Source organism: Balaenoptera borealis (assembly GCF_965194805.1).
Source record: "Balaenoptera borealis genome assembly, chromosome: 16".
NCBI lineage: Eukaryota > Metazoa > Chordata > Mammalia > Artiodactyla > Balaenopteridae > Balaenoptera > Balaenoptera borealis.
Window position 1 is genome coordinate 71,027,728 of NC_138872.1, and position 27,134 is coordinate 71,054,861.

Here is a 27,134-nt window from a genome sequence, read left to right on the forward strand (position 1 = left end):
TGAGCCCCAGGAAAGAGGGGCACACGACCACAGACGAGGCCGAGGTGGCTGCTTATTTAGCAAGTTTATTCCAAACCTGTTCAGAAGTGAACGTAAAAGATAAAGGAGGTGATTCACGTGAAACACGAAACTGATGCCTCTCTTCCAAACGGGGCACGCCGGGCACTCCCCTGAAGGCGGCGGCCGGCTAGTGCTGCCTGGACCGCAAGGACCTTTTGTTCGATTTGGAGATGCCGGCCTCCCTCTCCTTCTCGGGGTCAAAGACTTCTGTATGCAGAAAAGCCACAAAATACTGTGAACGGTGCGGCCGGCTGCCATCCACAGCCATGTCTGTGTGCCAAGGACTCTGTCCTATGGGACATTCTACTCCCCAGGAAGGCAGAATTAGCCCCAGTTGACAGATAAACAGAGGGAGCTGGGGACACCGCTTATACCTCCCCTCCCGAGACAGCTGCCGGGGAGAGAGCCTCGTCTGCACCAGACCCTCACATGCCTCAGGACGTCCACCAGGGTCTAGGGAGCCCTGTGGAACAGGGCAAGCAAGCTGGCCTCCGCTTACTCAGAGCTGCTTCAGCGTGTGCGGCTCAGGTCCTGTGCGCACGTGGCGGCTTTGTTGGAGCACCCCGTCTCCCTGCCCCCCGTGGCCCCTCAGGGCCAGGCACCAGAACTCGGGCACGCTCACAGCCCTGCCAGCCCAGCCGCCCGGAGGCCAGGAGGAGACAGCGGCTTGGGGACACGAACCTGGTATCTCGTGGGGCCAGTAGTCGTTGCAATGGGGGCAGCGCGGCTCCGAGTTGGACTGGAAGTACTTGGCCACACAAGGCAAGTGCATCCTGATTCCACAGGTCTCGCAGCTTTGACCCTGAAATGAGAAAGGTGATGGCCGTGGAGCCACGGCGTGGAACCCGCCATGTTCATAAACCTTCAGGAAACTGCAAGGAAAACGTCCCGCAGGCTCAGTATTTTTGTCTTCCAGGCCCCAGATTAATAATAAGAACAACCCGTAAGTCTAACTTAGTGCAGTGGGTTTTAGTAAAGAATCTGACGAATGAGCACATGGGGAAGAAGCTCAAGACTCCAAAGGCCAGAGCGCGGCAGCAGGGGCGGCAGGCCAGGCCCTTGGAGCAGCAAGGCTGAGTCCCAGGCTCCCAGCACGTGTGGGTCCTGCAGTGGGCGTGAGGACGGCCACTTTTCAGAAGGCACTTTAGCAACGTGGAGCAAAGCTTTCAACAGTCGTGTGTGCACTCTGTTCCAGGAATTCCACTCCCAGGAATTCAACCCAAGAAAACAACCAGGTGCCCAAGGATGGACGTGCAAAGAGGCCTATCCGGTGTAGGTGACGATCGCAAAGAGAGAAAAAGGAAACATCAACACCCGGCACCGGTCCAGCTGCTCTGCTCTGCAGCCCTACAAATTACACAGGGGAAAACAGATGACGGGGAAACCATGGTTGAGACAGAAAGGTGTTCACCACACAGCTGCCGAGATAATATGGACCACACAGAAGACCTCTGAGAGCCTTATCTGGAAGAAAAGTAGAAAGAGCGCTGGGACGAGAACAGAGGGACCAGGGAGGAGGCGGGCCTCCGTGCGCTCACTCATGCTCGGACACTTCTGAGGAGACGCCCACCTTCTGCTCACGCTCGAGGAAGGCCTGGGGCCCAGAATGAGAGTTCTAGAAAGTGCCCGCCCCCGGCCCTGCGGTACCTGGATGAGGAGGCTGTGGCAGATGGTGCAGACCTTCACGGCGTCGGGGTACGTCTCCCGGATGTACTGCTCCATCTCCAGGATGGCCCGGCCGTGCAGCGTGAACTCCCCTTCCTTCTGCAGGGACACAACAGGAAGTGGCATCTTTTATGAAACTGGCACACCTGGCCCTCTTCCCACCCTGTATCTCTGCTCCCATGGCCCGAGGCCCAGAAACGGGGAGAGGTCCACACGCCCCTCGCCGCACAGGCTTTCACCAACCCCGGTCAACAGGCATCCACGCCGGCCTCTTGCAGAGCCTCTAGCGGTGAAAACTTGGACCCCCGCCCCCGCATCTTCTTAGCGCCTTCCTTGTGCCTTCACAGACAGGAATCACGGATCTTGCACGGCAGCCCCACGTGAGGCCTGCCCAGCCCCCCAGATGAGGACAGAGGCCGTGAAAGGGAGGCAGTGATCCCACGGCATGAACTCCACCCCCTACCCAAGCGCCCACTTCCTCCTCTCCTCCCCAGCGCCCCCCAGCCCCACCCCCAGGGAGCAGCACAGCAGGTGCCCCCAGCCCTGCTGCCTGGAGCCTCCGAGGGGACCCTCCGTGATCACTTCCAGCCGCGCCACTTTACAGACAACGCTGGGGACGGTCCAGGGAGGCCCCCAGCGTGGCTGGGTGGCATGGCTGGTGGGGCGTCCCGGTTCCCCCAACCAGACACGCTGGAAAGCCAGGACGTACAGAAAACCTGGCTGTGGTAACTGCCCTACGGCCGGCTCACAGGGCAGAGGCAGGGGTCACAGAGGCCCACGGACGTTATTCATGAAAACCGACTAGTGAAGCGGGAGGTGAACCTCTTAACCATGTTCGTTCCCCTCCGCTGCCCGCGCTGGGGGAGGAGGAGCTGCCGGTGGGGCTCCTGGGCAAAGGGCACTGAAGGGCCGGTGGGCAGCTGGGGCAGGCCGACGTCGCAGGCCTTGCAGGAGAAGCCGCTACCGGAACCTGCGGCTGCTGGGTCAGCCCAGCGCCCCTTCGCGTCTCTGCTCTTCTCCACCTGACGCCTGCAACAAGCGGGGCCCGTTTCTCCCACTTCACACCCCCTCCCCACCGTAACCCAGCCAGGAAGTGCATTCACTCTGGGCCTCCAGTGGCAGGTGGGTGACCAGCCAGAGGGAGACATGGCAAATGGGTGCAGAGTCAGCAGGAGCGCCGACTGCGGGAGCAGGGCGGGCAGGCAGGATGCAGCCCGAGGACTGTCACAAGTGGACGGAGGCCCAGCACGAGGCACTGGTGTCCCGCGCCGCAGGCTGTCGGGCCAGCCAGGAAGCGGACGGGAGCTCTGTGCCCCGCAGGTGCTGGGCACGGGAGGGCGGCCTCCCAGGCTGTCCTGGGTCCTGTGGCTGCTACCTTCTCAAAAGCTCCCAAGTTCGTAACAACGCTCCACCTCCACGGCCACCCTCACCCTCCTAACCGCCCTCTGGGCCCACCCTTGCTCCTCTGCAAGCCTCTCCAGCGACCTGAGCTCTGCGGGGCCCAGCCCTGTGATGCTCTGCTGTTCTTAGGCTGAAGAACCGAACCCCTTCCTGCCCACCTCCAGGCTCACCTCGTCCCCTCTTCCAGAGCGCTCAGCCATAGCTCCTTGCGCCCACCATGCCCACTCGGGCACAGGCTGCTCCTTCTGCCCTGGACCATGGTCCCCACCCCCAGTCCAGGTGCCTCCTATCTAGCCCTCAGCTGAGTGTCACTTCCTCTGCAGAGGGCAGGTTGCTCTGTTAGCGCTGTGGCCCTTGCATCGATCCCAAGGAGGAACGCCCAAAGCTGGGGTGAGCAAGTTCAAGTTCAGAGTCAGGCTCGAGTTGCAGTTACTAAACGTCTTCTAGCTGCCTGAAACTGCCCGGTGCTTACTGTTCATGACGCCACTCATCCTCGGGGCCCCGTCACCGGGACAGGCGGCCTGCCCTGGATCTCCAAGGAAGACCCAAACCCAAGTGACCTCCCAGGCCTCACAGCCATCCTTTGAGCTGGGCTCTTGCAGCGGGGACTGGTGCCGAGGGTGCGCAGAGACGCAGCTGCCAGCAGACACCCAAGCTCCAAGGATCCACGCCTTCTCCGAGGCCGCCTCCATATCTTGGGGCCTCGCCTGCTGACCCTGACCACCCTCCAGGCCAGGGCCCCCTGAGGGGCTGCACAGGTGCCTCAGCACCTCCGTACCCTGTGCAAGGCCAGGGCGGAGCCTTGCGCAGGGTACCAGGCAGGGCTCTCCAGGTACTTTCGTAACAAAGTGCCACCAGGTGACATTCCCCCACAGCATGGCTTCTGAGGAAAGTCCCATTTCTGAGAGGCTGAGGATGAGACTCAGACATGGTCCCTCCGGTCAAGGTGCTGCCCCAGGAAGGCTGGTCGGGGGGACTGGCCAGCACTCACCTGGCAGCCCCTCAGCTGTTCCTCGCAAGTGCCACAGAACTCACGGCCACGCCATGCTGACCACTTCAGAAAGCACCCTGCCCTCGTGACAAAAACACCTGCGCGCCACCACCGTCCTCACCCTTCAGACAGGAAACGGGCTCAGAGGCGAGAAGCCACCGCCAGAGGTACAGGCAAGGCCGGAGGAGGACCCTGGGGGTGTCTCACCACCATGCCCCCCACCTCCTCCCGGGTCTGTTCCTTTGTCCACACGAGGCCGGAGGGGTCAGGCAGCAAGGGGGCTCCCCGGAGGCCCTCGGGGCTGCAGAGGCCAGTGCTCAGGGAACCCCCAGCCCTGGGAGGACGCACCAGCGTCTCCACTTCACTGAGGAAGAAGCAGAGAGCATGGGAGGCAGGGCCCAAGGCAAGTCCAGTGGATCCCAGAGGCGTTCTTTCTTTCTGTCGTCCCTGCTCTGGGCAGCAAAGCATCAGTCCCGATAAAGTCGGGCACACAGCCCTGCACTGTGGTGGGACAGCACCTGCATGTGCTAGACACACACGACCACCCTGGGGCCCAAAGCCGGGCACAGAGGCTGCGCCTGGGCAGCGGAGGGTGAGCTTCGGGGGATATGACGGGTGTTCGTATCAACAAGGTCCCGTATGAATACTGGTATTTCCTAATCTACGAGGATTTCTTGTATTATTTTGGGGGTAAGCTTGAGATAAATGCTGTTCCTCTGGAACTTCCTCTACCCACCCAGTCACCGTTCAGGAAGTAGTACCTCCAGGAGTGATGAAGTACAACGATGAAATAACAGTCCCCGCCCTTAGAAAGCCTGGCCCGAGGACGGAGCATGGTCAGTTACGACCCGAGCTGCCCGAGAACATTCCATATTGCCAAATCCACCCCAGAGAGGAAGAAAAACTGTGACAAAGCAATTGATGGGGACCTGCAGTCACCCAAGCTGGGGCCTGAACATGCTCTGCCTCTTGCCGGGTGTGGGACTTCACCCAGATCACGGAGCTGCAGTGGGCTCAGCTACAAAACATAGCTAAGGGGCTCCCCGCCCTCACAGGGGGGCTGGGAGGACCCAAGCACATGCTGCGCAGACACGCCCAGAGATGCTGGCACCCACTAGCAGCTCCCCGCCGCTGTGGCCTCTTCAGACATTTCCTCCCATCAGGCAAGTACCTCAGGCACTGAATGTTTCTGGTCAGACTACCAGGGCCGGCTCACCCTCTGAGATCAGTAACTCAGAACACTGTCGCCAGGACTCCAGAGGTGAGCTCCACCCCAAAAGGAAGTGAAGCATCATGTCACCACAGCAGCGGCCTCCAGCCAAGGGGCTGACCGCCAAATGAGGAAGCTGAGGGACTATCTCAGCACGTCCTGCCCAGACACTGGCCCCCGAGGGGCAGGGCTGTGGTGCACGAGGCAGCGCTGAGCCTGTCTGACTCGGGTTTCTTAGAAACGGTGGTGCATTTGTGGAAAAAGAACTGAAACATCTGACTGCTCCAGCCAACAGAATTAGACACAGGGCGTCGAGAAACTTAAACCTCTCACAGATTCCTACAGCCCCTCTCCAAACGCTTGTCTACACGTCCTCTTTGCTCTTTAAGGGCCACCATCTAAGTGAAAGAGCCCAACAGCGCTGGCCCTGGATAATACGACGCTGACAGCGATAACCACGACAGGGACGGTGACTCCTGTGGGGGCCCAGCGCTGGGACCCGACACACACCGGCTCGCCCCGCGCCTCACACACCCGGAGGTGCACGCTATCACCCCCCTCTCACAGGAACGCAGGGGCACCTGCACCGGGGTTCAGGCCCAGGGCTGACGCTAGCACCGTGCTCCTGCCCGCCATACTACATGACCTGCCTGGGGAGCAGAGTCTGGGGCCCACGGCTCTGCCACTTCCAGCTGGGGCTCCCCCACTTCCAGCTGGTGCTCCCCCAGGTCACGTGAATGAACAGGAGGTTCCAGTCGTCCTTGCAGGGTCACTGTGGGCCTCAAAGCAGAGAAGGGACCCGAACGGGCCTGGCTCAACAGACATCCATTAGATACAATATGGTTTTGGAGGAAAAACTGTGATGCATTCTAAAAAGTGAGCCAAGCTGGAAAACCCACGGCACCGAGTACCTCAATCAGCCATTTGTTTTGTACGAACTTCTGCAGCACATGCTCGGCTTCCTTCTTCCTCATCTTCTTGCCTTTAAGCTGATCAACCAGGTTCAAAATATTTGTGGAAGATGCAAAGCCAGTTTCTGAGTCAATAATCAGTTCCAACTGGAAGAAATAGATAACCACATTCATCTATTAAATTGGCAAAAACAACTTTCAAGCAATAATACCAATTCTGGCAGGGGTGCAGTGAAACTATGCATATCACAGGCAGAACTGCAGGACTCTTCAGGAAAATAACTTAATAATATGCATCCAAAGCCATGAACAGTTTTGACCCAAAAGTCTCTCCTGTAACACCATCCCAAATGAATGACCTTAATGCCCCCCAAATCAAGAAGGGTCACTTCACCTCCCTGAAGGTGGAGAAGCTGAGGAATGAATGAATAAGGAAATGGGGCGGCACCCCTCCTACTCAAAGGTGGACGCAGGGCCGGGAGAGGCTGGCCGGCCAACTGCCCTAACACTTCTGCCCACAGCAGGGCACAGCCACTGGGAAGACAGGTTTCCTGCACACATAGGTGTGTCCGGCATCTTAGAGCCCAATTCTCAACCTCGGCTGCTGATCGTCCCCAGAAGAGGCTTAGAAAGGAAGGATTCCAGGACTCGGTCCTCAGAGACTTGGACTCGACAGACCTGACCTGAGGCCAGAATGTCTGCGTTGTTTTTACCTCCCCAGTTACTACGGTGCAGCCAGAGCTGAGAAGCACTGTCTCGACCAGGCACTCAGCCCGGTGAGTGACAAGGTGGCTCAGTGAGCAGCTCCAAAGCCGGGCAGGCAGAGCAGCGCTTCACAAATGTGCCTGTGCAAACGGATCGGGGGCACCTTCTTAGAATGCAGTCTGGGTGGGGACTGGGATTCGGCCTTTCTAGCAAGCTCCCGGGCGACGCTGCCGCGGTACCAGGCACTGACACCTGCTCACCTGCCTCACCCACCCAGGAGGCCCACTGTTGCTCAACCAGCTGGGGTCAAACCTGGACCAGCCTTTCTTTCCTAGGCAGCCGTGGCGACCTCCCCAGCAATCACCTGGCAGCTGTGAATTCTGGGCGAGGTGCTCGGTGACATCCCTCTGCAAAGGGCTTTCTCAGGCAGCACTGGTGACCCTCTAAGATTGCAGTTTCCATTTCCAGTGAAAGACAGGAATTCCCACAAGAAGCCCAGCTGCTGGGCAATGGGAGCTACTGTACTTACAGCCTTTCTAAACAGATCCAGCTCATTCTCTGCAAAATCTGAAGCCATTTTAGAAATTGAAGTTGTTGCAAGATTCACCTAAAAAATAAGTCAGCGTGAGGGTCAGGTTGTGCCCTTCACTTGTCAGTTAATTCACTTGTTGGCGCTCTCTCCCTCCCCGCCTCCCTCCCTGCCTTGCCAAGTCACGGAGCACCTGTGTCCCGGCACTGTGGGCCACAGGAATAAATTTGTAACCGGTCTTATGTTACAGGCTTAAACCTGTAGCTCAGTCAGTATGTCTAATTTTCAGAGATTTTAGAATTCCCAAAATTGTGTGGTATCTTCCAAACTCAGATAAATTCAGGAAACTTGTCTGCGTGCTAACGGAGCTTCAAATGCAAAAGGCACTGGGAAGTCTAGCAGTAAATAAATCTGATTTACCGATTTGACCCAGCATTTCCATGTTATTTGACTCCATGACCCTTTCTTCCATGGAACAACGTTTGGGAAACCCTGGGCTAGAGCACCTTTCTGTGTGGGCCCGGTGGGTAGGAGCCTGATCTCCTTTGACGGCCTAAGGTGGTTCCCGAGCCAAGGATGGGGGTTTGTATTTCACCTCCTTCCCTAGCTGGGAGGGAAAACCTGAAAACAGGAGGCCCCAAATATGTCTCAGTCCTTAGCGGCCACGCACGTTGTTTCTTTTCCCAGCTTCTATGTCTTGTTCTAAATGAAAAGGCATTTTATCCCTTTCTCCCTCCAAGCCCTTGGTGAGGCGGGTGCACCTGCATTCGCCCCAGTAAGGAGGGCACAGGGCTGTCTCCACTGCAGTCCCTCACACATCCACCAGGGGGCTCTGTCTGCACTCACCAGCGCGTAAATGGGTCTCCCGTCATCTTCCGTGACGCCTTTCTTTATCTCGATGTACAAAGACTCCAAGACACTGTTAATGTTGTTGATGAAGTCCTCCAGCTTTTCTACGGTAGCATTGCCTGGAAATAAACAGGCAAAAGCCAAAAAGGGGGAGGGTGCTCCATCAAAAAAAGTGCAGCTTGTTTCAATCCCGCCATCATCCTGAACACGAGACAGCAAAGCCAGAAATGGGCGAAGGCCCTGGCCCTGTTGGGTGAGTGCCAACGCCTGCAGCTTCTTTCTTCCTGGAGCAAAGAGACAGCGCTGTGAGGTAGAAAGGCCTGGGAAATGGTGTCTGAGCCTGCCGAGGTCTTCCTGTCTTGGCTGGCAGCCCTCGGCCTCCTCCCCGGCCCCAGTTCCCTGCCGCCCGGTCACCGTCCCCACTCAGCACTTCAGTGCAGTGGGCATCGCAGCCTGACTCCTCCGTAGAGCCTCTGCCCCCACCTGTCCTCACGCACGCGTCAGGTCCACCTCTGTCCTTCCTCCCTTTATTCAACATCCAAACACAGATCGAACACTGACACGCCTGTGCTGGCCCGGGGCTGCGACAGTGAAGAGTAACGACCACAAGGTAAGAACAACAGCTCACACAACAGCTCACACGGAGCACCCAGCCCGGGGAAGGCCCTGATCTGAGCGCTCTTCACGCAGTAATGAACCCATCCTGCCTGCAGAGGGGGGCTCACTCACCCAGCGTTACACCGCCAGGCACGGCGAGCAGCGGGGAGCCCTGACAGCACGGCCACAGCCCCTGACCTGTATGCCAGCCGCCCCGTGCTGCCCCTGGTGACGCACAAGGCAGCAGCACCCTCTCCGGGGCCATCAGCCTGTCAGAGGAGGGGGTACGGACAGGGCCCGGGGAGCACTGCAGGGGGCTGGGGTGGATGGACGGCTGGGAGGGCTGCGGCGGCAGCAGCAGGAAGCAGGAGCCAGATGGCCCAGGGCCCCATGGGCTGGGGGGGGGGGGGGGGGCGTGTGCCCTTCCTCCTGTGGGACATGGGAGCCTCTCAGAGCTGGAAGCAGAGGAGAGACATGGTGAGCCTTGGGTCCTGGAATCACCCTGTTGTACTGTGAGACTTTTTTAAACCAAGCGTATGTATTACTGTTTTCACTTATTAAAATAATTAATTTCAAAAGATTTGTGCCTTAGAAAAATCACTGTAAGAAAAAAATAGCAGGAAAACAGACAATATAATATTATGTTAAAAACAATAATAAAACCACCAATATATGCAGGAAAAAGGCCAGGAAGGTTACCCACCAAACTGATGAACAAGGCCATTGCTAGGAAGGGAACTAAAATGAGGGGGTCATCCCAGGGCACTTGAACTTTATCTGTTTGGCTTCTTAAAAAGGTACTTGTAAGCTCCTTGTATAGCTAAATATTATGAAAGTTTAAAAAAATAAAAGATCACGCTGGTGGCAATGGAGGTCGCAGCCATGTAAAGGCGACAGCTGTGACACAGGCACGGCATCTGCTGAGGAGGCCCAGAAAAGCTAATGACAAAGACCCGGACAGAAATACTAATAGGTGAATCACAGGCGGGATCTAATCTTCCTTTACAAGTAAAGTTGCTTAAGTTAAAGAAAAAAAAAAAAAGCAATTTAGGAAATTCCCTGGCAGTCCAGTGGTCAGGACTCCGAGCTTTCACTGCCGTGGCCCGGGTTCAGTCCCTGGTCAGGGAATTAAGATCCCTCAAGCCACGTGGCGCGACCAAAAAGAAAAACAAAAAAATGACGACAAAGAAAGCAATTTAAAGAAAAAATTCGTATTAATAAACAGATGGTACATGGACGTGGCAAAAATCGTAACGGTAGCGTGATGATGAAATTTGGCCACAGCTGCTGAAAAAGTGTGATCAGAGGAGTGAAATACGGTCACATTTCCTGCCTCCGTGCCCCTGCTCACACGCCCTCCTCCTCACTCCCATCGACTAGTTACGAAAGCCAGCTCGCAGGGCACTTTCTTCCGCGAGCTGTTCTCTGCTGCGCCGGCACGAAGTGCTCCGGTGCTTTCCTCCGCTCCCACACCACGCAAAGCATCTCGCCCCGGTGTGTGGGGCCAGTTTCCACAGACGAGCCCCGCGCCCGGCTTGCTGGACACCCTTCGGCCCCGCCAAGCACCCGACTCGACCGTGGGAGAGTCAGGCGCGGGGCCCCCGGGCACCAAGAACCGCCTCCTGCCCACTGACAGGATCTCTGCCTCGGGAGCCAGCCCGTCCACCCCAGGTGACACAGTGGCAAGTCCCACCTCCCTCTGAAAGCGACAATTCACATTTTCCACTGAAAAGGCCTCTCCTGGGTGTCGTTCAGAAAAACGTACTCTGTGGGCAGATCAAAAGCATTCTGCTACCTCGGACTTTCCTCGTCCGCACACGGAGATGAGCTAATAGCCGCCCTGCGCTTTCCCCTCTCCCACCACCTCCAGTTTGCTGTCCAGCCTCACTTTTCAGAAACATGAATGCTTTCAATTTAAGGAAAAAAAAGCCCTTCCTACCACTGACCTTGCAGCAGCCGGCCGCCTGCTCAGGGGCCCCCGTGGGCTCCAGCGCACAGTGGCCCTGTCAGGGGCTCGGCCACAGCCCTCCCCTGGGCGGACCTGCCCGTGCTGCCCACGGATGCCCTGCGCTGCACCATCACCTGGGAAGAAGTTGCTCTCCTGTTCAGCCACATGCCCGCCCTAACTGGACTTCTTGGGGCCACAGAGGCAGCAGCAGGGCCGGCCCAGTCCCGCCCCGCCCCTCTGTGGGCCCCCAGGCCAGCCTCTCCCTTTCTCTCATCCCTGAAGGCCACCGGCCACCTCACGTCCAACCTCACACGCGACGAGAACACTTCCCTGCGACCCTCTCTCCACCACCCCCGCTCCAACCAGCCAGGCTCCCGACCGGCTGGCGTCCGGCCACGCCCCTTCCTGTGCAGGCCGGCCCTGACCACAGAGGCTCAGGGACCCGCGCTGTCTCTGTCCTCCCACGGTCCTCAAGCACTTCCTTCCCCATCACACTTTGTTCCAGCTACCAAATCTGGCTGCCCCACTCCCTAAATAGACTCTACCAAAGAGTCTTTCTTTCCCCCATCTGTGTGATTCTGGTGGGAAGACAAATCCCATACGCAGAAAACCAGAGAGCAGGAACCTGCAGAGGCCAGGTCCCAGGTCAGCCAACACTGGGCCAGAACCCGTGCTCAGCCTGTCAGACACCCTCTCAATCTGAGCAAGGGACAAAGGGATGGCGGGAGGTGGGTCCAGCCCAGTCGGCGCAGGGGGAGGGGAGGAGGGCTTTGGCCGAGAGGTGCTGCTGTGCTTTCCTGTGCCTGGTGCCCTGGGGCTCCGGCCCCTTCCCCAGTCTGGCCACCAGCCAGCGGTCAGTCCCGTGTGTTCCTTTCCCAACAGCCTCCCAACACGTTCCTTTTCAGGTTGGCCAGAATTGGGAACTCTTGCTTGCTACCAAGATCCCTGACATGCCCGTTAAGTGGCAAGGTAACATCAGATCAGTGCTTCCCAAAATCAAGTCTTCAAACCAGCTAATTTTCACTGCTCTGCCCCCTCTCCCTCCCCTCTTCCTGGAGCCCATGGTGGAAAAGCTACAGTTGGCAAATCTGTAGGAACACACTGGGCCTAAAGCAGTGTCCGAGGATCCATTTGGCCCCAATATCCTATGAGTCCACAGTCACGATACCGTGCGTGAGATAAAGACCATATCACATGATTTTGAGGCAACTATTTCCAGTCTTGGTTCTACCACTTCGAGGGACTTTAGAGAACTAACGAATAACACTGCTCCTCCCTTCAGATCCCAAACCAATTGAGAAAAAAAGATACGCTTCAGGTAAGTATCAAAATACCAAGTTTTTGCAGGTAGAACTGGATCAGAGGCTGGGGCCCTCCACACCAATGACCAGCAGTCAGCAACATGGGATGAGCTATAAGAGGTAAGGAACAAGGCCCTGGACCTACCACAGCTGCCTCTTCTCAGAGAGCAAAGAGACACCCTAACCAGGACAGTCAGCACCACGGCTGAGGCAAGCAAGGGTCTGTAGATCTGCGGTGCCACCCGTGCTCTCTCTCCATGAAGCAGGCTGGAGCTGTGCCTTTCTTATGCGCTGTGGTGAGGTTGCTTCTGCTGGGCTGAGAACAACAGGCCCGTAAATGTGGGGCTGTCGTCAGCTTAGTACGCGCTGGGCACTGCTCATCAGCTTGGCTCACTGCGTCGCTGCAAGAGCACTAACCCCACGAGGTCAGCTGTTATCATCGCCCTTACATACCAGAGGTTAAACAACTCGCCCAGCGCTGCAAATGGAGCCCAGGCCAAGCTCCTGCGCCAGAAGCCACACAGCCTCTGTGGAGCAGAGCAAGCGTCCTCTGGGAACGTTCCCTACCCCAGACCCCACCAAGGTCACATCTACATTCCTCCAGAACTTGGCACTGTGCCTTCAGGGTCACAAAGAGGGACTCGGCCAATACAGAAAGACAGCAAGTGTCTGAGCAGTGCCTGGGAAAGACGCCAGAGGCGGTTGCTGACGCCAGAGGCGGCTGCTGACGCCAGAGGGCTGTGCCCCGAGGCCACGTACAGGGCTGTGCCTGGCCGACATCCATCATCCCTCCAGCCCTGACTACTTGGCCAGGGTCACACGCGCTGCTGCGGGAGGAGCTAAACTAAAGGCCAAGGACTCAGGACAGAATAGCTCTTTCTTCAGCAGGAAATGCCCTTCTGTTGGGGCAATTAAAAAATGGGACTCAGGGCAGTGGCCTGGCTGGGGTAGCACTGAGCAAACGGGACACTTCTCTGAGGAGTGAGAGCTGGTTCAATTCATTTTGAGAGGTCGTTTTTTCTGGCCACCACTGTTACCTCCTCTTCTTTTAAAATAAATTTTAATTTAACCAACAAACCTCTTCTTGTTAATCAGAGTCTCTGCTTCCCAGAAGCCTACTGGAACCCAGGGTTCACGGCATACTTGGGCAGCAGGAAGTCTGCTGCCCTAACTTCTGAACAACAGATAGTTTTGTTCCAAACCAGGCACCACAGATAGAAAACTTTTAGGCAGAGGAAATACTATTTTAGGCAGAGGAAATAATAGCAAAAAATAAGACCCCAGGGGACCAAACCACTTACGGGCCAACATGCCCCATGAGAGCTCTCTCATCTGATGGGGCCAGCTGGGTGGTCCTCCTGAGCGCTGAGGACGGGGCAGCCCAGGTCCTGGACCAGACATGGGCACTAGGGCACATCAGGCCCGAGAGCAGACCCCTGGGCTGGGAGAGGCTGGCAGGCAGGCACACTGGGCCAGAGAGGTGTGTGACGGGTCGCATCCCAGCCTAGGGCTTTCACCTCAGTTGCCTGGGGAAGATGATCCCCTCGACACTCAGGCATGTGAGTGGAAAGACAGGAGCTGACAATGGCACCTCCACAGTGCGGTTAGTGAACAGTGCTGGGAAGAGCAGAGACAGAAGGAGAGCAGCCTTTTACGCGGCAGACAGATTAGATAAAGCGTTCTCTCCATCCGTACATCACATCACCACGTGCTAAAGTTCTGCTCCCTCAGGATCTCATCAGACCCTCACGAACGACCGCCAAGGGGAGCCAGTATGTGGTACAGTCTGTTTTCCAAAAGAGGAAACCAAGGGTGAGAGAGCGTAAGGACTTACCCAAGACCACAGGGCCAGTAAGTGACAAAGTCCAGGCCAGAAAACAAACTTTATCTGGCCTTCAGTCTGGCACAGTGACAAAAGGACCTGAGCATTCATTTAAAAAAAAATTCTTACTCAGATATGCAATGAGGTCTGAGAATTATGTCAAAATGATATGGGGATAAGTAATCAGGAGCACAGATAAAACAAGATTAGTCATGAGTTATCATTTTAACTGGGTGATGTGTACATGAGGCTGCGTTGTATTATTCTCTCTACCTTTCTTTCTCCATAATAAAAGGTTAAAAGAATATTTCGACGTTCAACAACATAACTTGATGCCTTAACCCCCAGGACTCTGAATCAAAAAAGAGAAAAATGGTAGTGTCTTGTGACAACGGAGATTAGCTCAGGGCTCTGACTGTAAGCTAGATCCCAATGACACTCCAGCAGTTTTCAAATTCTGGTGTGGGCTGGAGCCCTGCCATAAAGAGACATGGTGACTGCAGAGGCCACTCCGTCCCCTGACCCACCGGATAAGCAGTTGTGGTTTCTCAGAAGCTGGACTGCAAACAACTCAAAGGAACAGACTGTGTCACACACCTTCTTCTGAGAGACTGAATATACAAACGGACAATAAACGTTATAGAAACAGGGCTCTGATCCACAATCTGCAGCAACCAGCCCAGGGAACCAACCCACCACCTAGAGTAACCAGCCCAGGAAGCCAGCCTGCTACCTATAAGTTAGACGTGTAGGAGGTCAGACCACTATCTCTAGCAACCAGCTCAGGAAGCCAGCCATAACCTCTGTAATAATTGGCTCAAAACGACCAGGTCTTGGGCTTCCCTGGTAGTGCAGTGGTTAAGAATCCACCTGCCAATGCAGGGGACACGGGTTCGAGCCCTGGTCCTGGAAGATCCCACACGCCGTGGAGCAACTAAGCCCTTGCGCCACAACTACTGAGCCTGCACTCGAGCCCGCGAGCCACTACTACTGAGCCCGAGTGCCGCAACTACTGAAGCCCACGCGCCTAGAGCCTGTGCTCCGCAACAAGAGAAGTCACTGCAATGAGAAGCCCATGCACCGCAATGAAGAGTAGCCCCCGCTCACCGCAACTAGAGACAGCCCGCGCGCAGCAATGAAGACCCAATGCAGCCAAAAATAAATAATAAAATAAAATAATCTATATTAAAAAAAAATGACCAGGTCTTGATTAATAACTGACAGCTTCCCTAATTTTTGTCCCTGCTTCCAACTTAGGACCAACCAGAGAAAGCCAGTGTGCTCCCCCAACCAATCACAGCCTGTCCTGCTTCTAGACTGCTCGCCTCCAGCTTCCCGAGCCGACGGCCTCCAATCAGGGCACAGCTGAAGCCTTCCCTTTGTTCCTCTATACAGCTTTCCCACTCCTCTGCCTGCCAGCAAGTCTCCAAAACACAAGTCCCCCTGCTAGAGCAAGCTCTGAATAAACAGCCCTTGCCTGTTCTCATCTGAGTGGTCTTCACTTATGTCCACACTCTGTACACGTGGGACTTGGTTCAGCACCCTGTTCCCGGCACGGGTGAGGAAGGTGGCTGAAAGGCACGAGCAGGCCTGTGGTGCCATCAGAAAGATGACGCTGGCCACTTTCGTCCGGTTCACTGCAGCCCCCCTCTGAGTCCGCAGCACCTTGCCCCTGGAGTGTGACACAGCCTCCTCCAGCCTCCCAGCGTCCACCCTAGCCCCCCACCCGTCCTCCACACGCAGCCAGGGTGAAGCCAGATAACCCGCACCACCACCACCAACCTGGAAGCCACCAGTGGCTCCCGTGTGCCTCCATCGCTCTACTCTCGGTCGCGCTGGCCTTCCTGTCACTCACACCCCCACTCAGCACCTGCACTCGTGATCTCCTTCCACGAGGATTTCTGAGAAAATCCCAGCGTGAGAAACGCAGCCTATGGTCTACATAACAATTCCTTTCACCCTACTTACCAACATCCTGGATCTTCTGAGGTGAGTTCCCACCCCCAACCCCAGCCCCGGGATCTGAGAGTAGATGGTAGGGGGCGGGCCATACAGGAAGGCAGGGGCAGCAAGGCACATGCGCTGGACGTGGAGCAGGAAGTACTCTGTGCCAGGCGCTTCACCTAAGTTCCCTGTTTAACACTCATGACTTTTCCATGAGGTAGGTAAGATCTCCTCTATAAAACAGAAAGCGGAGACTGAGAAAGTGAAAAAAACAAACTTTCCCAAGTCCCTGATTTGAACCTGTGTCTTCAAGAAATGGCTTCCCTATTGCTGCCAGTGGTGTGTGTGGTAATCCTGCTGAAGAATCCACTCCCAGTGCTCCCACACACCCACACACCCTCCCTCGTGGTTGGGATCCAGTATAAAACACTTCCTGGAGCAAAGGAAGCCCACACTTTGGGAGAGCGTGGAGCACACAGAGGCCCCGGCTCAGCAAACCCACACTGGCCTGAGGGCTGCTGGGGGCCATCTCCCCGCTGGGTTCCTGCGCCACACAGTCATCAAGGGCCGGCTGGAACTTGGACACAGTGAGTCCTTCAAGAGCCAGAGATGTGAAAGCCACAAGAGTTTGTTTCCTCGTGGCTGCAGAGCTTCCAGAACCCAAAGACTCTGGTCTGAGCACATCACAACTGCCTGTTATGAAATTCTGTATGTTGAAATATTCATCAAGTTGCGTTTGAGATGTTACTTTTCATCCTAATTTTATGCCACTTTTCAGTTATGGTCACAAGCCTAATCCCCCTTGATTAACTGGAAAGGCAAGCGGGCTTTGATTAACTGGAAAGGCAAGCAGAAAGACAGCGGTAAGCTTATTAACTGTTCATCACGGCCAAAGGGGAGAAATGTACAATGAAATCATTAAAAGCAGGAGGAAAACTTATTTGGAGCCAGCGTCTAATCATCGCTGAGTCCGCCGTGGAAAGAGAAGGTGCGTATAAACGCGACTGCAGATACAGGATGGAGTACTGAACTGAAAGGCGGACAGCACCACCGCCTCACCACTGACACGTGCCACCCAGCGATGAGTCTGAGCCCCGAGGCCTGCAGAGACAACAGCGCAGATGCGGTCATGTAAACCCGCATGAGAAAAACAAAGCTAGGATGAGGGCAGATGAGAGGTTTGACAAAAACGGAAAATATCTATCATCCATAATGGTCCTCTGACACTGTGTTCCCTAATCTATTTTTGGTACATGCACTTTAGTTCACTGGTGTTTTGCCTGAACGTCATATCACTTATTCTGCTCACTGAAATTATGTTAAGTCTTAATTTTTTAATCTAAGATTTCAGGTATTCTACCTAACTTGTCCTGAGGACAAATTGTATGTGACAACTAAATGTGACACATGACTCTGGGGTGGATCCTTTGCTAAAAAAGACAATTTTGGGACAACTGGAGAAACCCCAAAGGGGTCTGTGGACTAGATCATAGTGATGGATCAATGTTAACATCAGATTTTAATGGTTATCCTGCGGTTATTCAGGAGAATGTCTTTGCTAGAAGGAAACACACCCTAAAGAATGTAGGAGTGATGGAATTTCAAATTGGTAACCTACTCTCAAATGATTCAGGGGGGAAAAAGTTCTTTGTACTATTCTTACAACTCTCCTGTGAGTTTGGAACTATTTCAAAATAAAAAAATAAATTTAAAAAGCAACCCTAGGAGCTTCAGGCAAGGCAGGCCCTCAAAGAATCTGGCACTGACTCAGAAGGCAGCACTGGGCAGTGCTGGGGCCCAGAGCCATTGTGTGAGAAGGGGCTACACAGCACACCAGACTCCCAGGGGTTTCTGCTTCCTGCTTTGTAAGACGAGGAGGCTGGGCCCAATGATCCCCTAAAACCCAACTTGTTCAACCAAACAGAACCAGAAAGACCAGCCCCAAAATAGTTTTAACAAGGCGAATAACTTTGAGAGACTCGTTGCCATGAAACTGTGGGCTGTGGCAACCTTCTGCTCCTGCCCAGTAAAGCCACATGATCAATGTCACACATTCCAACCCAGAGTCAGGTTCAGGTTCAGGGCCCCCTCAAGCCCCAAGCTGGGCAACACCATTCCCCGACAACATCATCAGGAATACCAACTTCCCAAGGGGACCTGGGCCTCCTTCGAAGGCTTCAAAATTCAGGCTTCCATGTTTGTTTTGTTTTTAGAAAATTGAACTAATGAAACTTTCCGTAACTACTTGCCAACTCTCTTGGGAGTCAGACTTCAAGAAGGGGGCCTCTCCAGGTAAGCCCTGGATACAGAAAGGATACTTTTCCTGAATGCTGCATCTATTTCCTTAGAGTCCCACACAGATAACACAGGGCCTTATGAGACCAAGAGAATGAGCTGCATTTTGGAAACCTGTTTATCCCTCTACATGGCACTTACAGGCCACGGAGCACATGCCACACATTATATTCATGAAGCTCTGGGGTTTAGTGACGATCAAGGTTACACAGCTACCAAGTAGCGAAGTAGGTTTAAATGCAGATTTTTTTTTAAACAGCTTTGTTGAGATATAATTGACATACAATTTTTAAAGGGTACAATTTAGTAAGTTGTGATACACGTGTACACTCTTTTTTTTTTAAATTTTTCTTGCTTGTTTTTATTTATTTTTTTATAAATTTATTTATTTATTTTTGGCTGCATTGGGTCTTTGTTGCAGTGCACAGGCTTCTCATTGCTGTGGCTTCTCTTGTTGCAGAGCACGGGCTCTAGGTGCACGGACTTCAGTAGCTGTGGCACATGGGCTTAGTTGCTCTGCAGCATGTGGCATCTTCCCGGACCAGGGCTCAAACCCGTGTCCTCTGCATTGGCAGGCAGGTTCTTAACCACTGCGCCACCAGGGAAGTCCCAACACGTATACACTCTTGAAACCATCACCACAGTCAAGATAATAAGCATATCCATCACTCCCCAAAAGTCTCCTCATGTCTCTGTGTAATCCCTCTCTCCCACCCCTCACAACTCTCCACTATACCATCCCCAGGCAACCACTGAACTACTTTCTGTCACTATAGCCATATATGCGTTGTCTAGAATTGTTTATATATGGGTTCATACAGTATATACTTTCCTTTGTTTGGCTTCTCCACTGGACGTGACCATTTTGAGATTCATTCATATTGTAGCAGGTAGCAATGGTTCATTCCTTTTTATTGCTAAGTAGTAGCCCATCAGATGGATAACACCACAGTCTACTTATCAGTTCGCCTGTTGATGGAACAAGTAGGATTTTTTCAGTTTGGGGCCATTACAAGTAAACCTACTCTGAAGACTTACGTGCAAGCCCTTCTGTGGACATGTATCTTCGCTTCTCTTGAGTCTAAAAACAAGTACATGAGAGAGAAACGGCTGTGTCAAGAAGCTGCCACACTGTTTTTCAAAATGGCTATATCATTTTACACCCAACGGCAGATGAGAGCTCCAGTTAGTTCTTCCACTGTCTCGCCAACACATGATACACACAGTCTTTTAAATTGTAGCCATTCTGATAGGTGTGTAGTAGTCTCTCATTGTGGTTTTAGTTTGCATTTCCCTAAGGTCTAATGACAGGCTGAGCATCTTTTCATGTGCTCATCTGCCATCCACATAACTTCTTTGGTGAAGTGTCTGTTCAAGTCTTTTGTCTCTTTTTTAATTGGGTTGTATGTTTTCTGATTGTCGAGTTTTTTGAGTCCTCTATATGTTCTGGATACAAATCCTTGATCAGATATGTGATTTGCAAATATTTTCTCCCAGTATTTGGCTTGTCTTTTCATTCTCTAAGTGGTATATTTTAAAGAGCAGAATTTTAAAATTTTGAAGTGCAATTATTGATTCGTTCTCTTATGGATCATATCTAAGAAATCTTTGCCTAACCCAAGGTCACAAAGGTTTCTTCCTATATTTTCTTCTAGAAGTGTGACAGTTTTAGGTTTTATGTTTAGGTATATGATTCATCTTGAGTTAACTTTTCTATAGGGTGCAAAGTATGGCTCGGGTTCATTTTTCTGAATATGGATATCCAATTATTTCAGCATCATTTTTTGAAAAGACTATCTTCGCTGAGTTGACTTCGCATGTCCATCAACAATCAGCTGTCCATCTATGTGTGGGTCTATTCCTAGACTCTCTATTCTATTCCATTGACCTGTATATCTTTCTTTATGCCAATACTACACTGCCTTGATATGGCAGCTATATAATAAGTCTTAAAATCAGGTAATCTTAATTAACCTTATTTATCAGAGTTAATCCTCCAAGTTTGATTCCCTCTTCAAAATAGTTTTGGCTCTTCTTGGTTCTTTGCATTTCCATGTGAATTTTGGAATCAGCTTGTCAATTTCTACAAAAAACCTTGCTGGGATTTTGATAGGGACAGAGTAAAGGGACAAAGTAGGTACAGTAAGTCCCCTACATACAAACCTTCAAGTTGCGAACTTTCAAAGATGCGAACGTGCCCAGAGAAAGGACGAAGAGAGACAAGAGGAAGAAGTAACTGAAGAATTGAAGAGATTCACGACACAGGAAATGACAAGGGGATTTTTTTTTATCTGAGGAGGCACTGTTAGTTTTTGAGGCACAGGACCCAAACACAGCACGGTACACGAAGGTTCAGCAGCCGTTCAGAATGCAATCCAGTGCTACCGTGTCATCTATGACAAGAAAAAAGGACCTACTACCCAGACATCACCGGATCGGTTTTTCAAGAGGGTAGATAGAATTGAACCCAGCAAGGAACCAGAACCTGTGCCATCAACGTCATGTGTGAGTGAAATTGCAGCTTGTCCTCCATCTCCTATTGCGGACAATCCTTCAGCTGTACCATCTTCCACCTCGTCTCCCGCCTCCAGTCAGTAACTCTTCTTGCCTGTTCACTTGATATCAGCCCCTGTATGCCAGCTGTTGTACTGTACTGCTGTACTTTTCAAGGTATTATACTGTAAGATTATAAATGTTTTCTTTTTTTTTCTTTTTTTTACTGCAGGTTCTTATTAGGCATCAATTTTATACACATCAGTGTATACATGTCAATCCCAATCGCCCAATTCAGCACACCACCATCCCCATCTCACCGCAGTTTTCCCCCCTTGGTGTCCATATGTCCATTCTCTACATCTGTGTCTCAACTTCTGCCCTGCAAACTGGCTCATCTGTACCATTTTTCTAGGTTCCACACACATGCATTAATATACGATATTTGTTTTTCTCTTTCTGACTTACTTCACTCTGTATGACAGTCTCTAGATCCATCCACGTCTCAACAAATGACTCAATTTCATTCCTTTTTATGGCTGAGTAATATTCCATTGTATATATGTACCACAACTTCTTTATCCATTCGTCTGTTGGTGGGCATTTAGGTTGCTTCCATGACCTGGCTATTGTAAATAGTGCTGCAATGAACATTGGGGTGCATGTGTCTTTTTGAATTACGGTTTTCTCTGGGTATATGCCCAGTAGTGGGATTGCTGGGTCATATGGTAATTCTATTTTTAGTTTTTTAAGGAACCTCCATATTGTTCTCCATAGTGGCTGTATCAATTTACATTCCCACCAACAGTGCAAGAGGGTTCCCTTTTCTCCACATCCTCTCCAGCATTTGTTGTTTGTAGATTTTCTCATGATGCCCATTCTAACAGGAGTGAGGTGATACCTCATTGTAGTTTTGATTTGCATTTCTCTAATAATTAGTGATGTTGAGCATCTTTTCATGTGCTTCATGGCCGTCTGTATGTCTTCTTTGGAGAAATGTCTATTTAGGTCTTCTGCCCATTTTTGGATTGGGGTGTTTGTTTCTTTGATATTGAGCTGAATGAGCTGTTTATATATTTTGGAGATTAATCCTTTGTCCGTTGATTCATTTGCAAATATTTTCTCCCATTCTGAGGGTTGTCTTTTCGTCTTGTTTATGGTTTCCTTTGCTGTGCAAAAGCTTTGAAGTTTCATTAGGTCCCACTTGTTTATTTTTGTTTTTATTTCCATTACTCTAGGAGGTGGATCAAAAAAGATCTTGCTGTGATTTATGTCAAAGAGTGTTCTTCCTATGTTTTCCTCTAAGAGTTTTATAGTGTCCAGTCTTATATTTAGGTCTCTAATCCATTTTGAGTTTATTTTTGTGTATGGTGTTAGGGAGTATTCTAACTTCATTCTTTTACATGTAGCTGTCCAGTTTTCCCAGCACCACTTATTGAAGAGACTGTCTTTTCTCCACTGTATATCTTTGCCTCCTTTGTCATAGATAAGTTGACCATAGGTGCGTGGGTTAATCTCTGGGCTTTCTATCTTGTTCCATTGATCTATGTTTCTGTTTTTGTGCCAGTACCATATTGTCTTGATTACTGTAGCTTTGTAGTAGAGTCTGAAGTCAGGGAGTCTGATTCCTCCAGCTCCATTTTTTTGCCTCAAGACTGCTTTGGCTATTCGGGGTCTTTTGTGTCTCCATACAAATTTTAAGATGATTTGTTCTAGCTCCGTAAAAAATGCCATTGGTAATTTGATAGGGACTGCATTGAATCTGTAGATTGCTTTGGGTAGTATACTCATTTTCACAATGTTGATTCTTCCAATCCAAGAACATGGTATATCTCTCCATCTGTTGGTATCATCTTTAATTTCTTTCATCAGTGTCTTATAGTTTTCTGCATACAGGTCTTTTGTCTCCCTAGGTAGGTTTATTCCTAGGTATTTTATTCTTTTTGTTGCAATGGTAAATGGGAGTGTTTCCATAATTTCTCTTTCAGATTTTTCATCATTAGTGTATAGGAATGCAAGAGATTTCTGTGCATTAATTTTGTATCCTGCAACTTTACCATATTCATTAATTAGCTCTAGCAGTTTTCTGGTGGCAGTTTTAGGATTCTCTATGTATAGTATCATGTCATCCGCAAACAGTGACAGTTTTACTTCTTCTTTTCCAATTTGTATTCCTTTTATTTCTTTTTCTTCTCTGATTGCCGTGGCTAGGACTTCCAGAACTATGTTGAATAATAGTGGTGAGAGTGGACATCCTTGTCTCGTTCCTGATCTTAGAGGAAATGCTTTCAGTTTTTCACCATTGAGAATGATGTTTGCTGTGGGTTTGTCATATATGGCCTTTATTATGTTGAGGTAGGTTCCCTCTATGCCCACTTTCTGGAGAGTCTTTATCATAAATGGGTGTTGAATTTTGTCAAAAGCTTTTTCTGCATCTATTGAGATGATCATATGGTTTTTATTCTTCAATTTGTTAATATGGTGTATCACATTGATTGATTTGCGTACATTGAAAAATCCTTGCATCCCTGGGATAAATCCCACTTGATCGTGGTGTATGATCCTTTTAATGTGTTGTTGGATTCTGTTTGCTAGTATTTTGTTGAGGATTTTTGCATCTATATTCATCAGTGATATTGGTCTGTAATTTTCTTTTTTTGTAGTGTCTTTGTCTGGTTTTGGTATCAGGGTGATGGTGGCCTCATAGAATGAGTTTGGGAGTGTTCCTTCCTCTGCAATTTTTTGGTTCTTTATTTTTTGTTTGTTTTTTATGTATTATTTTTGTGAAAAGTATTACTAACCTATTACAGTACAGTACTATATAGCCGATTGTGTTAGTTGGGGTACCTAGGCTAACTTTGCTGGACTTACGAACAAATTGGACTTAAGAACACGCTCTTGGAACGGAACTTGTTTGTATGTAGGGGACTTACTGTAATTAAATAGTTAATCCCGCTAGGGGATTGTAAGTAAAGAAAAAAGTATCGGCGACCTCTGTGAGTTAATGATGACTCAAGAAAGCAGACTTGCTTAGCAACAAAACCATGCAACAGAAGTATGAGACACACCCCAAAACAGTAAAACAATGGTGGTATAAGACCCACAGCCTAACCCATATCCTGACTCAGTAAGTTAATGATTCCTAGGACACGCTCCTCTGCATGTACTAAAAACAAAAATATAAGGAAAAGGTGACATTATACCAAAACCTGAGATGATTTACCAGTTTTAGCATATGTTACCGCCTTTTTGCTCATTTCCATAGTGCCACGACAGTCCTGGCTTGACCAAGTAGGGAAAAGAAAACTCCCCTGGCCAACCTGGAGAAGGAGCTGATGAGGGAAGCCTGACATCAACTCTAGAATGAGGAAGAGGATGGCCTTTTCCCCCTCCCCACTTTTCCTTTGATTATAAAACTGTGGCCCACTAAGTTCTCAGCAGACGGCACCCTCTTGCCCATCCGCTACTTGTAACCTCACAAGCGTCCTATTCTAATAAATCACTTCTTATCACTTTGCCTCTCACTGAATTCTTTCTGCACTGAGACATAAAGAACCGGAGCTCCTCGGAGCCCTCCCCGAAACGCCACCTAGCGGTTTCAATTTGACTGAAATTGAGTTGAATCTATATATCATTTGGGGGAGAACTGATATCTTAGCAATACTGAATTTTCCAGCCCATGAACATGGCATGTCTCTCCATCTATTTAGATCTCCCTTAATTCCTCTCAGCAATATTTTGTGGTTTTCAGTTTACAGGCCTTACAAATTTTTGTCAGATTTATTCCTAAGTACTTCATATTTTTGATGCTATTATAAATGGTGCTTTTAAAAAATTTTTCAGTTTCTGATGATTCACTGCTAACACACAGAAATGCAACGGATTTTTGTATATTGATCTTGTATCCTGCAACTTTACTAAACCCACTTATTAGTTCTAGTAGCTTTTTCAAAGATTCCATCACATTTTCTACGATGATCATGTCTGTGAATAGACACTTTTACGTCTTCCTTTCCAATGTGGATTTTTTTTTTTCCCTTGCCTGGGTGCACTGGCTAGAACCTCTAGTACAACGGTGAACAGAAATGATGAGAATGGACATTCCTGTCTTGCTCCTGATATTAGGGGAAAAGTATTCAGTCTCTCACAATTAAATATGTTAGCTGTAGTTTTACATAGATCCCCTTTATTGGGTTAAGGAAGTTCCCTTCTTTTCCTACTTGCTGAGGGTTTTCTTTTTTTTTTTTTAATCAGAAATAGATGTTGGATTTTTCAACTCTGTGCAGACAGTTGCTGATTCCTCTCTCCTGCTCTAAGGCCTGAGGTCCTGTTTATCTTGTTTACACACTGTTCCTGAGGATCTCTTTAGCTTTCTGTAAGAAACTTCTGCTGTGGGACTTCCCTGGTGGCACAGTGGTTGAGAATCCGCCTGCCAATGCAGGGCACACGTGTTCGAGCCCTGATCCGGGAAGATCCCACATGCTGCGAAGCAGCTAAGCCCGTGCGCCACAACTACTGAGCCTGCGCTCTAGAGCCCGCGAGCCACAACTACTGAGCCCGCGTGCCACAACTACTGAAGCCTGCGCGCCTAGAGCCCAAGCTCTGCAACAAGAGAAGCCACTGCAATGAGAAGCCAGCGCACCGCAACAAAGAGTAGCCCCCGCTCGCCCCAACTAGAGAAAGCTTGTGTGCAGCCATGAAGACCCAACATCGAAGACCCAATGCAGCCAAAAATAAATAAACAAATAAATAAATAATAAATAAATTTTAAAAAAAAAACAAAAAAAAAACTTCTGCTTCATCATGCCTGGGTAGATGTTGGATTTTGTCAAATGCTTCTTCTGCACCTACTGAGATGATCATATGGTTTTGCTTTTTTAGTTTGTTAATGTGGTGAATTACATGGATTGATTTTCAAATGCTAAACCAACCCTGCATTCTTGGGGTAAACCCCACTTGGTCATATTACATCATCCTTTTTATATATTGCTGAATGAGACTGGCAAAAATTGTGTTTAGAATTTTAGCATCTACGTTCATGAGGGATCCTGGTCTTTAGTCTTCTCTCCTTGCAATGTCTTTGTCTGGTTTTAGTATCAGGATAACACAAGCCTAATAGAATGAGTTGGGAGTGTTCTCTTCTCTTCAATGTTCTGGAAGAGTAAGGGTGGAATTGGTATTACTCCTTCCTTGAATGTTTGGTAGAATTCACCAGGGAAGCCATTTGGGCCCGGAATAGGCACTATTCCCAGCCCCGTGTGAACATGCCACATTGTTTCCCTAACTCTTTCTTTCAACTGGTTCTTTCCTTAGCCTCAAGTAGTTCCCTTGCTGATCAGTTCTCAGCTGGATCCTTGATGGGGGTGGAGGGGTACTCTATAGATCTCTACTTTTCTCTCTGTGCATCTCTCTTCTCCAGTACAGTTCTGTCCTACAAACCCTAGCTGCTTTCATCTCCTTGAACTCTCAGCTCCATCTCCTCAACTCAGAGAGTCTGTCTAGCTCTGCCTGGTTTCCCCTGTGCCATGGCCTGAAAGTGCTCTCACAGCAGTGACCGGAGGCAATTGTAGTGCGCACCCCAATTCTCCCTGTGGTATAAGAAAGATACTTGCGGGTGGGAGGGAGGGAGATGCAAGAGGGAAGAGATATGGGGACATATGTATACGTATAACTGATTCACTTTGTATAAAGCAGAAATTAACACACCATGTAAAGCAATTATACTCCAATAAAGATGTTTTAAAAAAAAAAAAGAAAGAAAGATACTTGCTCTTTGTCCCTGGTTCCTGGCACAGAGCTCCTAAAACACTTGGAATTTCCTGAGTGATAAGGTGATAGGCATGTCTTTTGTTCTAATGAGATGACTCTTGGCAGGTCCCTAAATAACTTCAGGATGGGGGCTGGTTGCCAGAAAGACCAAGCCTTGATTACATGCCTCGAACTTTCGGCCCCATCCCACAACTCTGGGCAGAGGAGATTGAGCTAATCACCAACAGCCAGTGATTTAATCAATCATGACTACGTGATAAAACCTCCATTAAAAAAATCCCTAAATGTTGAGATCTGGAGAGCTTCCGGGATGGTGAACACATCCAGGTGCTAGGAGGGTAGAGCACCCAGAGAGGGCACGGAGGCTCCAAACCACCCCTGCCCCCAGCAGCCTGCCCTATGCATCTTATCCATATGGCTGTTCTTGAGTTGTATCCTTTATAGTAAACGAGCAAATGCAAGTAAAGTGTCTTCCTGAGTTCCGTGAGCCATTCTACCAATGTATTGAACCTGGGGAGGGCATCATGAGAACCCTGATTTATAGCCAGTCAGAAGTATGGGTGGCCCAGGACTTGAGACTGGCATCGTAAGTAGGGGCAGTCTCGTGGGACTAAGCCCCTCACTGGTGGGATCTGACTCTAACT

At 50.4% G+C, this 27,134-nt stretch overlaps 1 protein-coding gene across 7 annotated transcripts in view; it reads right to left on the minus strand.

Moving 5' to 3' along the window:
• Positions 1 to 45: 45 nt before the first annotated feature.
• Positions 46 to 27,134, minus strand: part of NSMCE1 (NSE1 homolog, SMC5-SMC6 complex component) — a 37,294-nt gene continuing 10,205 nt past the window's right edge. For 3 of the 7 annotated variants that reach the window (XM_082362607.1, XM_082362609.1, XM_082362608.1), the window contains exons 3-8: positions 8,319 to 8,440; positions 7,473 to 7,550; positions 6,239 to 6,385; positions 1,708 to 1,824; positions 742 to 862; positions 46 to 267 (exon numbers count right to left, since the gene is read on the minus strand). In XM_082362607.1, coding sequence (XP_082218733.1) covers positions 188 to 267; positions 742 to 862; positions 1,708 to 1,824; positions 6,239 to 6,385; positions 7,473 to 7,550; positions 8,319 to 8,440 — 665 coding nt within the window. In that variant the 3' untranslated portion in view covers positions 46 to 187. Of the gene's footprint in view, positions 268 to 741; positions 863 to 1,707; positions 1,825 to 6,238; positions 6,386 to 7,472; positions 7,551 to 8,318; positions 8,441 to 8,735; positions 8,969 to 9,050; positions 9,199 to 27,134 lie in introns of those variants that run through there. The other 4 variants (XM_082362610.1, XM_082362611.1, XM_082362613.1 and 1 more) reach the window with 4 other exon arrangements.